The sequence below is a fragment of the Moschus berezovskii genome, chromosome 15 (genome assembly GCF_049115385.1).
Source record: "Moschus berezovskii isolate FMDL1 chromosome 15, NW_MosBer_1.0, whole genome shotgun sequence".
NCBI lineage: Eukaryota > Metazoa > Chordata > Mammalia > Artiodactyla > Moschidae > Moschus > Moschus berezovskii.
Genome location: NC_142474.1, coordinates 52,311,306 through 52,324,085, shown reverse-complemented (window position 1 = coordinate 52,324,085; position 12,780 = coordinate 52,311,306). Strand labels below are relative to the sequence as shown.

The following is a 12,780-nucleotide window of genomic DNA, read 5'->3' as shown; positions in this document are numbered from 1 at the left end:
CAACTCCCGGAGTTCACTCAAACTCACGTCCATCGAGTCGGTGATGCCATCCAGCCATCTCATTCTCTGTCGTCCCCTTCTCCTCCCGCCCCCATTCCCTCCCAGCATCAGAGTCTTTTCCAGTGAGTCAACTCTTCGCATGAGGTGGCCAAAGTATTGCAGTTTCAGCTTTAGCATCAGTCCTTCCAAGGAACACCCAGGACTGATCTCCTTTAGAATGGACTGGTTGGATCTCCTTGCAGTCCAAGGGACTCTCAAGAGTCTTCTCCAGCACCACAGTTCAAAAGCATCAATTCTTCGGTGATCAGGTTTCTTCACAGTCCAACTCTCACATCCATACATGACCACGGGAAAAACCATAGCCTTGACTAGACAGACATTTGTTGGCAAAGTAATGTCTCTGCTTTTTAATATTCTGTCTAGGTTGGTCATAACTTTTCTTCCAAGGAGCAAGTGTCTTTTAATTTCATGGCTGCTATCAGCATCTGCAGTGATTTTGAAGCCCCCCAAAATAAAGCCCGACACTGTTTCTACTATTTCCCCATCTATTTCCCATGAAGTGATGGGACCAGATGCCATGATCTTTGTTTTCTGAATGTTGAGTTTTAAGCCAACCTTTTCACTCTCCTCTTTCACTTTCATCAAGAGGATTTTTAGTTCCTCTTCACTTTCTGCCATAAGGGTGGTGTCATTTACATATCTGAGATTATTGATATTTCTCCTGGCAATCTTGATTCCAGCTTGTTTTTTTCCAGCCCAGCATTTCTCATGATGTACTCTGCATATAAGTTAAATAAGCAGGGTGACAATATACAGCCTTGATGTACTCCTTTTCCTATTTGGAACCAGTCTGTTGTTCCATGTCCAGTTCTAACTGTTGCTTCCTGACCAGCATATAGGTTTCTCAAGAGGCAGGTCAGGTAGTCTGGTATTCCCATCTCTTTCAGAATGTTCCACAGTTTATTGTGATCCACACAGTCAAAGGCTTTGACATAGTCAATGAAGCAGAAATAGATGTTTTTCTGGAACTCTCTTGCTTTTTCCATGATTCAGCAGATGTTGCCAATTTGATCTCTGGTTCCTCTGCCTTTTCTAAAACCAGCTTGAACATCTGGAAGCTCATGGTTCACATATTGCTGAAGCCCAGCTTGGAGAATTTTGAGCATGACTTTGCTAGCGTGTGCTGCTACCTGCTGCCAAGTTGCTTCAGTCGTGTCTGACTCTGTGCAACCCTATGAACTGCAGCCCACCAGGCTCCTCCGTCCATGGGATTTTCCAGGCAAGAGTACTGGAGTGGGTTGCCATTGCCTTCTCCAGCTAGTGTGTGAGATGAGTGCAATTGTGTGGTAGTTTGAGCATTCTTTGGCATTGTCTTTCTTTGGGATTGGAATGAAAACTGACCTTTTCCAGTCCTGTGGCCATTGCTGAGTTTTCCAAATTTGCTGGCATATTGAGTGCAGCACTTTCACAGCATCATCTTTCAAAATTTGAAATAGCTCAACTGGAATTCCATCACCTCCACTAGCTTTGTTCGTAGTGATGCTTCCTAAGGCCCACTTGACTTCACATTCCAGGATGTCTGGCTCTAGGTGAGTGATCACACCGTCGTGATTATCTGGGTTGTGAAGCTCTTTTTTGTACAGTTCTCCTGTGTATTCTTGCCACCTCTTCTTAATATCTTCTGCTTCTGTTAGGTCCGTACCATTTCTGTCCATTATTGAGCCCATCTTTGCATGAAATGTTCCCTTGGTATCTCTAATTTTCTTGAAGAGATCTCTAGTCTTTCCCATTCTGTTGTTTTCCTCTACTTCTTTGTACTGATCACTGAGGAAGGCTTTCTTATCTCTCCTTGCTATTCTTTGGAACTCTGCATTCAGATGCTTATATGTTTCCTTTTCTCCTTTGCTTTTCACTTCTCTTCTTTTCTCAGCTATTTGTAAGGCCTCCTCAGAGGGCTTGCTTTTTTGCATTTCTTTTTCTTGAGGATGGTCTTGATCCCTGTCTCCTGTACAATGTCATGAATCTATGTCCAGTTCATCAGGCACTCTATCAGATCTAGATCCTTAAATCTATTTACCACTTCCACTGTATAATCATAAGGGATTTGATTTAGGTCATATCTGAATGGTCTAGTGGTTTTCCCTACTTTCTTCAATTTAAGTTTGAATTTGGCAATAAGGAGTTCATGATCTGAGCCACAGTCAGCTCCCAGTCATGTTTTTGCTGACTGTGTAGAGCTTTTCCATCTTTGGCTCCAAAGAATATAATCAATCTGATTTTGGTGTTGACCATTTGGCGATGTCCATGTGTAGAGTCTTCTCTTGTGTTGTTGGAAGAGGGTGTTTGCTATGACCAGTGTGTTCTCTTGGCATAACTTTATTAGCCTTTGCCATGCTTCATTCCGTACTCCAAGGCAAAATTTGCCTGTGACTCCAGGTGTTTCTTGACTTCCTACTTTTGCATTCCAGTCCCCTATAATGAAAAGGACATCTTTTTTGGGTGTTAGTTCTAAAAGGTCTTGTAGGTCTTCATAGAACCATTCAACTTCAGCTTCTTCAGCGTTACTGGTCAGGGCACAGGCTTGGATTACTGTGATATTGAATGGTTTGCCTTGGAAATGAACAGAGATCATTCTGTCGTTTTTGAGATTGCATACAAGTACTGCATTTCAGACTCTTTTGTTGACCATGATGGCTACTCCATTCCTTCTAAGGGTTTCTGCTCACAGTAGTAGATATAATGGTCATCTGAGTTAAATTCACCCATTCCAGTCCATTTTAGTTCTCTGATTCCTAGAATGTCAACGTTCACTCTTGCCGTTTCCTGTTTGACCACTTCCAATTTGCCTTGATTCATGGACCTGACATTCCAGGTTCCTATGCAATATTGCTCTTTACAGCATCGGACCTTGCTTCTATCACCAGTCCCATCCACAACTGGGTGTTTTTGCTTTGGATCCATCCCTTCATTCTTTCTGAAGTCATTTCTCTACTGATCTCCAGTAGCATATTGGGCACCTACTGACCCGGGGAGTTCCTCTTTCTGTATCCTATCATTTTGCCTTTTTGGTCCACTGGAGAAGGTCCAGAGTCTAAACATCCCTTTAGTCCTCCTTCTCGGTTTCATCTTCCTGACTCAGTGTCTGGATGTACCCACCTCTCTCCACTCTTTCTGCTCTTGCTGTTTCCATGATAAATGTACCTGGTCTTCCACTAACCCTGCTTCTTATATGGAGCATGAATATTTGTGACCACATCCTAAGGACTTCAGGGATGGAAACAAGGTTTAGAATCTTCCTTTGTCCTCAGTGGCACTTTGAGATGATTACTCTTTTACAACTTCCATGAAAAACCCACCCCACCTTTATGCCGTACACACTCTCTGCTATTTTAACCTGTTATGGTCATTCATGAGTCTTCTGGCTACTTCTTCAAATTTGTTTAAAGTTTGATAACTGCCTCTCAGCCTTCCACATTGCTCCCAACCTATGAATATAGGCTCTTGCCAAACTCACCAATTACAGACTTGAAAAAAAAAAAAAAACGGGCTATTGAATACAGTTCTCTAAACCAGCAGTTCCTGACCTTTTGGCACCAGGGACTGGTTTTATGGAAGACAGTTTTTCCATGGATGGAGGTGGGAGATGTTTCCAGTTTTGTTCACTGCTCACCTCTTCACGTGTGGCCCAGTTCCTAACAGACCATGAACCACTCCCAGTTTGTGGCCTGGGCTTAGGGGACCCCTGCCCTAAACCATATATATATATATATAAAAACCATATATATATATAAACCATATATATATATAAACCATATATGTTTATATATATATATATATAAAACTAAGTCACTTTGCTATACAACAAAAATTAAACAATTAAACACAATAGTGTAAATCAACTATATACTTCAATAAATAAATCTTATCAGCACTTTTCCCCCATTGTCCTGCATCACAAGGCAACACTGACATAGTAAACGTCCCCTTAGTTCCTCTTTTGATGAACATACTTCCTCCTTCTCACACTCCTGTACATGGTATTTCTAAACCATTTATGTCCTGCTCTGTGCTCTCACTTTTGAAGTCACGTCCCATCTCTATGAAGCTCTCTTTCTGTCATTGATTTCTTTCTTTTTTCTTTTCACCTGTACCACGCTGCATGCAGCCAGTGCAAGAGACATAAGAGATGTGGGTTTGATCCCTGGGTCGGGAAGATCCCCTGGAGAAGGAAATGGCAACTCACTCCAGTATTCTTGCCTGGAGAATCCCATGGACAGAGGAGCCTGGTGGGCTGTAGTCTGTAAGGTTGGTCTGTATATGAGTGGATGGCTCAAAAGAAAAGTCTGGACTGGTATGCAGCAGAATTGAAGGTCATCAGTGTTTGGGAGTGCTTGACATTGTGAGTGCATCTCAAGTAACAGGAGTATAGCGAGGAGAGGGAAAACCAAAGTTGGGCCATGGGGGGCATCATGGCCAAGAGTCGGACACGACTGAGAGACGAACACAACGTGGCACATAGGATCTTAGTTCCCTGACCAGAGATTGAACCTGTGTCCCCTGCATTTGAAAGTGAAGTCTTAACCACTGGACCACTGGGGAAATCCCGTCACTCATTGATGTCTGTCATCCCACATTTCATGTTTTTTTTCTCCCATTTCCATCACAGCCATCTCCTGGTTTTCTTCTCGCTTGTCCAGCTATTCCTTTGAAGGATGAATGTGACCTGCCATCCCGTAAGCTGGGCTTCCCGTGTAGCTCAGCTGGTAAAGAATCTGCCTGCAATGTGGGAGACCTGAGTTCGATAACTGGGTTGGGAAGATCCCCTCAAGAAGGGAAAGGCTACCCACTCCAGTATTCTGGTCTGGAGAATTCCATGGACTCTATAGTCCATGGGGTCACAAAGAGTTGGACACGACTGAGTGACTTTCACTCACTTCACTCACACAGTGTCAAGCACTTCCAAACACTGATGACCTTCAGTTCTGCTGCATACCAGTCCAGATTTCTCTTTTGAGCCATCAACTCATATAAACACCTGCCTTTCAAAACTCTCCATTGGCTCTTTCCTTGGCCCTTGAAATTCAGTATTAAAATGGAAAGTCACTATTTCTATTCCTGAACCTGTCCTTTCTTTGATGTTGCTTAGGTAGCTCTTGAAGTAGTCTCTGCTTTGGCTTGTGTGATGTTACACATCCCTGCTTTCCTTTCTCTCCGACCCCCATTTTCACCTATGCAGGCTCATCGCTCTCTGTGTAGATTTTTTTTTATTCCTCTGCTATATGTTTTATCTCCATAATTTATTTTATAACTTGAAGTTTGCACCTCTTATTTCCCTTCACCTATTTCACCCAATCTCCCATTCCATCTCCTAGGGCAGTCATCAGTGTGCTCTCTATTTCCAGAAGTTAGCTTCTGTTTTGTTTGGTTCACTTGTTTTTTAGATTCCATATATAAATGAGGTTATATAGTGTTTGTCTTTGGCCTCCAAATTTATTTCACTTAGCATAATGCCATTTTGTTGCCAATGGCGAGGTTTCCTTCTTTTTCATGGCTGCGTTATGTTCCTTTGTACATGTATACATGCATACGTGCTCAGTTGTTGTCTGACTCTTTTGGGACCCCATGGACTGTAGGCCTCTAGACTCCTCTGTCCATGGGACTTTTCAAACAAGAATACTGGAATGGGTTGCCATTTCTTCTTCCAGGGGATCTTCCTGACCCAAGGATTAAACCTGCATATCATGTGTCTGTTGCATTGCAGGCAGATTCTTTACCTGCTGAGCCATCGGGTATATACATATATTCCACATCTTCTTTATCTATTAATCAATCAATGATGTTTAGGTTTCTTCCATATCTTGCCTATAGTGCTGCAGCCACTATGGAAAACAGAATGAAGCTTCCTCAAAAAATTAAAAATAGAACTAGCAAACGATCAACAACTCTTGTACCAAGTATTTACCCAAGAGAAAAAAACCTACCAATTCAAAAGCAGCCCTATGTTCACTGCGTGTAGATTTTAAGCCTTAATGCTCTTTCAGGCATGAACTTGCTGCTGCTGCTGCTCCTAAGTCACTTCAGTCGTGTCCGACTCTGTGTGACCCCATAGACGGAAGCCCACCAGGCTCCCCCTTCTCTGGGATTCTCCAGGCAAGAACACTGGAGTGGGTTGCCATTTCCTTATCCAATGTGTCAAAGTGAAAAGTGAAAGTGAAGTCGCTCAGTCGTGTCCGACCCCTAGCGATCCCATGGTCATTCCCTGTGCTTCCTCCAGGGTAGTTTAAGTATAGATGTCCAGGGTAGCACATCTGTACTTAAAGATGACTCACAAGAGTGTATCTCCATCCCAGACACTCCTGTGAACTCCAGACCCATATAAGCTATTCAGCATCTTTTCTTTAAGGATATGGTAAAGGCACCTCATACTTAAAATACCCATAAGTCAACCCAGCGAGATCCAGTCTTCATGTGTCACTTCGTAAGTCAGCAGATAAATGCCCAACTAGAAATTTTATTTTCTAAATTTCTTCCACCTTTATATCTAATATATCTCCAAGTCCTAATGCTGTTTCCTCCTGAAGAGATCCATAACCTGAAGACTTTTCTCCAATTATCACCATCATTGTTTTTTACCTGGACTACTGTAATAGTCTTCTAACTGTGCTTCTAGGAATCACTGACTCCCTTTCCAATATATTTGTTCTCCACCATGTAGCCAGAGTGAATTCATCAAAACACACTAGTCCTATGACCCTATTCTAATCCTTTGCTCAAAATTCTCCTTTGGCTTCCAGTTGATTTTAGGATAAAGGGCAAACTCCATTACATGCCAATAAACCTTTGGCCTTCACCATGCTCTGCTCTTCCCAGGTTGCTCCGCAATAATGTATCCGCTTGTGAATGCAGGAGATGAAGGAGGCAGGAGTTCAGTCTCTGGGTCAGGAAGATCCCCTGGAGAGGGAAATGGCAACCCACTCCAGTATTCTTGCCTGGAAAATTCCATGGACAGAGGAGCCTGGTGGAATACAGCCCATGGGGTCGCAAAGAGTTGGACACAACTGAGTGATTGAGCACACACACACGCGCACACACACACACACACATCCACTTGATACTGATTCAATGAGTAGATTCACTTATTATTTCTAAAAATTGTGAGATGGGTGATAACCCACATTTTTGTTTCGGGTCCTTCTTTTTCCCTTCATATCATACCATTGGGGAGAACCTCTCTTTGGGAATGAAAAAAGAAAATCCATGTCATCACTAGCCTATGGCTAGAGTAAGTTTTGGTTGGTAAGGAGAAAGCTGAACCAAGTAGTTGAAGGCAGATGTGAAAGGGAGCATGCTCTGTGATAGTATAAGACAGCATAGTCAGCTTGAAGTCAAGGTCAGGAATATAGATTTGAATGTTATCAGCCTTCAAGCTGTACTTGAAGCTGGAGAAAAACAGTTCACCAGTTGAAAGGATGAAAGTTAAACTGTGCATCTCAGATTGGGACTTAGACCTATGGTATTTTAATTGAGATCACACCTGTTCTCAGGACTAATGAAGCTCAGATTCTTGAGGTTTCATCACAGAAAGAATTCAGTGAGAGACAAAGTGATAGTTAAGAAGTGGATTTATTTAGAGAGAAACATATGCCACAGTGTGGGCCATCTGAGAATGTAGGCACCAGGGTGTGGGGTTGTCAGTTTTTACAGGACTGGGTAATTTCATAGACTGATGAGTGGAAGGAGTAGTCCAGCTATTTTGGGGAAGGGGTGGAGATTTCCAGGAATTGGGCCACTGCCCACTTTTTGACCTCTATGGTCTGCCTTAGAACTGTCATGGCACCTGTGGGTGTGTCACTCAGCTTGTTGAGTGTGACAATGAGTATATACTGAGGTTCAAGTTCTAGAGAAAGTTGACTCATCCACCATCTTAGACATATTTGATTCTAATCAGTTTCTGTCATGTCCCTCCTGTTTCATAAGTAGTCAGGGCAAGAGTCTCATTGGAGAAAACACATCTTTAGATGTATAATGAGAATGATTAGATAGGTAAGAACCACTGAGGTGGGAGTTGAAAAATTCAGTGTCATGGCAGATGAAAGAAACAAGTATTTTCCAGATAGAGTTCTATCTGAGACTAGAAAATGATGCTAGGCTGTGCTGTGTTTAGTTGCTCAGTTGTGTTCCACTTTTTGCAACCCCATGGACTGTAGCCCATCACGTTTCTCTTTCCATAGGATTCTCCAGGCAAGAATACTAGAGTGGGTTGTCATGCCCTCCTCCAGGGGATCGTCCCAACCCAGGGATCAAACCCAGGTCTCCCACACTGCAGGTGGATTCTTTACCATCTGAGTCACCAGATGTTCTTTTTTTTTTAGTTATTTTCGGCTGTACTGAGTCTTTGTTGCAGTGCATGTGTGGGTTTCTTATTGCAGTGACTTCTCATGTTGTGGGGCACAAACTCTAGGGCCTGAGGGCTTAGCAGCTGTGGTACCCAAGTTTAGTTGCCCCGTGGCAGGTGGCATCTTCCCAGACCAGGGGTTGAACCTGTGTTTTTTGCATTGGCAGGCAGATTTTCAACAACTGAACCACCAGGGAAGTCCCTAGAGATTTTCTAATCAGAATAGCTTCAGAAGTTAACATTTCCTTTTTACTTTGTGTCTGATTTCAGTGTATGGAAACCAAAGTGCTGCAGAAAAAATCTGGAATCCTAAGCAGTGATGGTGCCGATGAAAACACTCTTCCTCAGTTGGCAGCGACAATCATTGCTTTGTCCCTCCAAGGTGTTTGTCTGGGACACAGAAACTTGCCTCCCCCAGACTATTTTACAGAATACATTTTCAGTGCCTTGAATAGTACGAATATTCTTCACCTATCAGGTAAGGATGCTTTTCATGAATTTCATTTCCAAGTCAAACCTACTAAATATAAACTGTGCCAAAAAAAAAAAGGCGGAAGCATTGTGGTGACCGAGTTTGTTCAGGTATGTTTTAAACACCCTTTTTATCTCAGCTGGTAGTGAGACAGCCCAGGGAGCCTTGTCAGGGCAAACATGCTATAACATCTGTGGGGTGATAAGGCAAAAAAACAAAAACAAAAACTCAGCACCCTTGAGCAGGGATGATGAAATTGTGGGTAGAGAGAGAGTTGAAGGGAGAGATTTTTATGATCTGTTACTAGTACTATTTGGGATGTCCTACGTGGCTCAGTGGTAAAGAATCCACCTGCCAATGCAGGAGATGCAAGTTCAATTCCTGGGTCAGGAAGACCCCCTGGAGGAGGAAATGGCAACCCACTCCAGTATTCTTACCTGGGAAACCCATGGGCAGAGGAGCCTGCGGGCTGCAGTCTGTTGGCTTGGATATGACTGCAAATGAGGGCACCCTAGTACTACTGTCTCTTTTGGTATAAAGTGCTGGGTAACAGGTGACAAAGTATCTTGTAAAACAGAGGTCCCCAGCCTCCAGGATCTAATGCCTGATGATTTCAGGTGGACCTGATGTAACAAAATAATAGAAATAAAATGCACAATAAATGTAATGTCTTTGAATCATTCCAAAACCACCTCCTCCTTCCCACCTCTCTTCCCCCACAACTCCCCGCCACCTGGTCTCTGGAAAAATTGTCTTCCACAAAACTACTCCTTAGTGCCAAAAATGTTGGGGACTGCTTGTGGAGAAGGATCAAAGGGTATTCCAAATGGTGCAAAAGGCTTGGTAGCAGTTTGCTTGGAACCATAAAAGTAAGTCGTGTCATGTTAAACAGAAGCATTGTAAAATATGCGGCCTGGCTGCATTTGTGACTGCCAGCAATTTAGGGATCTGAGATAAAATAGGACATCATGGAATGAAATCAGAATGTGTGTTTCACACATTTCTTTGTACTCAACAAGACATTAAGAGTGAAATGACTTAATTTTTTCATCTGCATTAGAATGCCCTGCTTTCTGTACACACCAAGGGGACTTGGTGTGTCACTTCATAGCTGGTGCTTTTGCCAACATATTTCCTCTTGGGAAGTCACAACACAGAAGAGAAATACAAATTTTCCAAGACGCCAGCAGCACACTCATGATCTAGATAAATCTTCCAACTCTGAAAGGGATCAAGAGCTAGGAGTCATCCAAATCTGCACAGAACTTTCCCTGACTTGTTTGTATAACCAATTGAATGACAGATGTGTTTTTCTGTAATTCATTTTATATGCTTTAAGCCAGCGGTCCCCAGCCTTTCTGGCACCAGGCACTGTTCCGTGGAAGAGAGTTTTTCCACGGACCAGGGGAGGGGGATGGTGTAAGGGTAATTCAAGGGCATTACATCTGTTGTGCACTTTATTTCTATTATTATTACCTCAGCTCCACCTCAGGCATTAGATCCGGAAGGTTGAGGACTCTTGCTTTGACTTGTGAACACAGAGGGGGATGGAGGGGATGGGACAAATGGAGAAAGTAGCTTGGAAACATATATATTACCATATGTGAAATAGGTAGCCAGTGGGAATTTGCTGTATGACTCAGGGAGCTCAAGCCAGTGCTCTGTGACAACCTGGAGAGGTGGGATGGGGTGGGAGGTGGGAGGGAGGCTCAAGAGGGAGGGAGCATGTGTATACTTACGGTTGATTCATGATGATGTATGGCAGAAACCAAAACAATATTGTAAAGCAATTATCCTTCAATTAAAAATAGATTAAAAAAAAAGAAAGGAAAAAAATCTTTATTAAGATGAATGCTGAAGTACCAGTCAATTGTGTTACCTCGCTGTCATCACTAGGACAGAAACCAGGGGAAAGCATGCTGTGCTGAGAATGATTTTGATATGGGAAACAGGGATTACGAAATTCAGATTTTGGGTGATTGAGTTTTAACAGGACAGTTTCCATGTCAACCAAAGGAATGCAATTACTCCACTTTTCAAATAAAAATTTGTGCCATTTGAAGGCTTAATCACTGGAGTACAGAATATGGTTGGAGGCAAGCTGTACTGTAAGATCAAGGTGAGCTGTCTGCGTATGAAACCATCATGGACCTGGGATAAAAAAACCCACATAATGTTTGTGAGAGATGTTCAGTATCACTCGTTTGGGCACAAAGCAGCCACATTTGCATTTGAGAACTGAAGAATTCCCTCCCATCTCAGTACAATCAGATGCTTATTCCAGAGGCCCTGAGGCGTTTTGTCTAACAGCTGCCTCTGAGCTAGGGCCCTGCTGACACTGATTGCATTTTGGAGTAGGAGGAACAAAAGTATGCTATTTTTACGTGTTTTTTTTTTTTTAATGTTTTTATTATAGAGATTGTCAAATATAAATAAAAGTAGAAACAATAAAACAATGAATTCCCATGTACACAGTCCCTGTCTCAACAAGCAACAGCAATTTGGATAATCTTACCTTATATGTGCCTCCATTCTCTCCCATTACTTGATTATTGTTGTTCAGTTGCTCAGTCCGACTCTTTGCGATCCCACAGACTCTAGCACGCCACGTTTCCCTGTCCTTCACCGTCTCCTGGATCTTGCTCAAACTCATGTCCTTTGAGTTGGTGATGCCCTCCAACCATCTTGTCCTCTGTCATCCTCTTCTCCTCCTGCCTTCAATCCTTCTTAGCATCAGGTCTTTTCTAATGAGTTGGCTCTCTGCATCAGGTGGCCAAAGTATTGGAGGTACAACTTCAGCATCAGTCCTTCCAATGAATATTCAGGATTGATTTCCTTTAGGATTGACTGGATGGATCTCCTTGAAGTCCAAAGGACTCTCAAGAGTCTTCTCCAACACCACAGTTCAAAAGCATCAATTCTTTAGCACTGATTACTTGATTATTTTGAAACAAATCATCCACCTGTTGGTATTTCTGTATGAATCTCTAGAAGAGAAGGCTTTTTTAAAAAAAGCATCTATTAGCAGTATCACAACTAAAAAAGTGAATGATTCTATAATGTTCATATTTTTCAGCTTTTAAAAAAATTTTTCATTTTTTATTGAACTAGGATCTAAATAAGGTCTATAAAATGTGAATTGTTGATATGTCATTGAAATTTTTTTCAAGGTGTCATGCCCTTCCCCTCCATTATATTTTGTGGCAATTTTTTTTGTTGGAGAAATGTGCCAAGACTGAACTGTTTTATGTGTACCAGCTTTATAGTATATTTTAATTTCTGGTAGATCTAGCCTTCTTCATTGTTCTTCTTTTTGGGGTTTTCCTGGCTTGTTCATTCTTACTGACAGATATCACCTAACTTAAATTCTTGGGGATAAAAACCTTGTGATAATGTTATTCTAACTGTGAAAAAATTATCAAATAACTTAGAAATGATACTTATAAGATGTTAACATTTTTAAATCCCATAGTATGTCTTCCTATTTGTTCATGTTTACATGTCTATTTTGTGGAGTGTTTTATTGTTTCCCTCACATAGGTTTTAGACATTTTCTGGTACATTTATACCTAGGCATTTAACTTTCTTTTTGTATCTCTTAACTGGGGTCCTCTCTTTCATTATTTCAAAAAACTGGTTTTTGTTTGTCCATATGAAGTTTAGTGATTGTTTTTTTTAAGATTAATTTTGTAACTCACTCCATGATTAAATCTTTCATTTTATTTTTGCCCTAATTATTTAGAGTTTTCAGATATATAATTATACCATCACCAAATAGATATAGATTTGCCTCTTCTTTTTCAATTCTTGTGTCTCTAATTTCTTTGTTACCTGATTATATTAGTTAATAACCCCAATATAATGGTGGATATTTTTAGAATGAACCCTTACCATGTCTTTGACCTTGAAAGAA

General features: G+C 41.7%; 1 protein-coding gene across 1 annotated transcript in view; it reads left to right on the top strand.

The window, feature by feature from the left end:
- SLC39A12 (solute carrier family 39 member 12) overlaps window positions 1-12,780 on the top strand; it is an 89,802-nt gene that overhangs the window by 12,231 nt on the left and 64,791 nt on the right. The window contains exon 4 of the mRNA XM_055429522.2: window positions 8,666-8,873. Within this exon, the coding sequence (XP_055285497.2) occupies window positions 8,666-8,873 (208 nt within the window). The remainder of the gene's footprint in view (window positions 1-8,665; window positions 8,874-12,780) is intronic.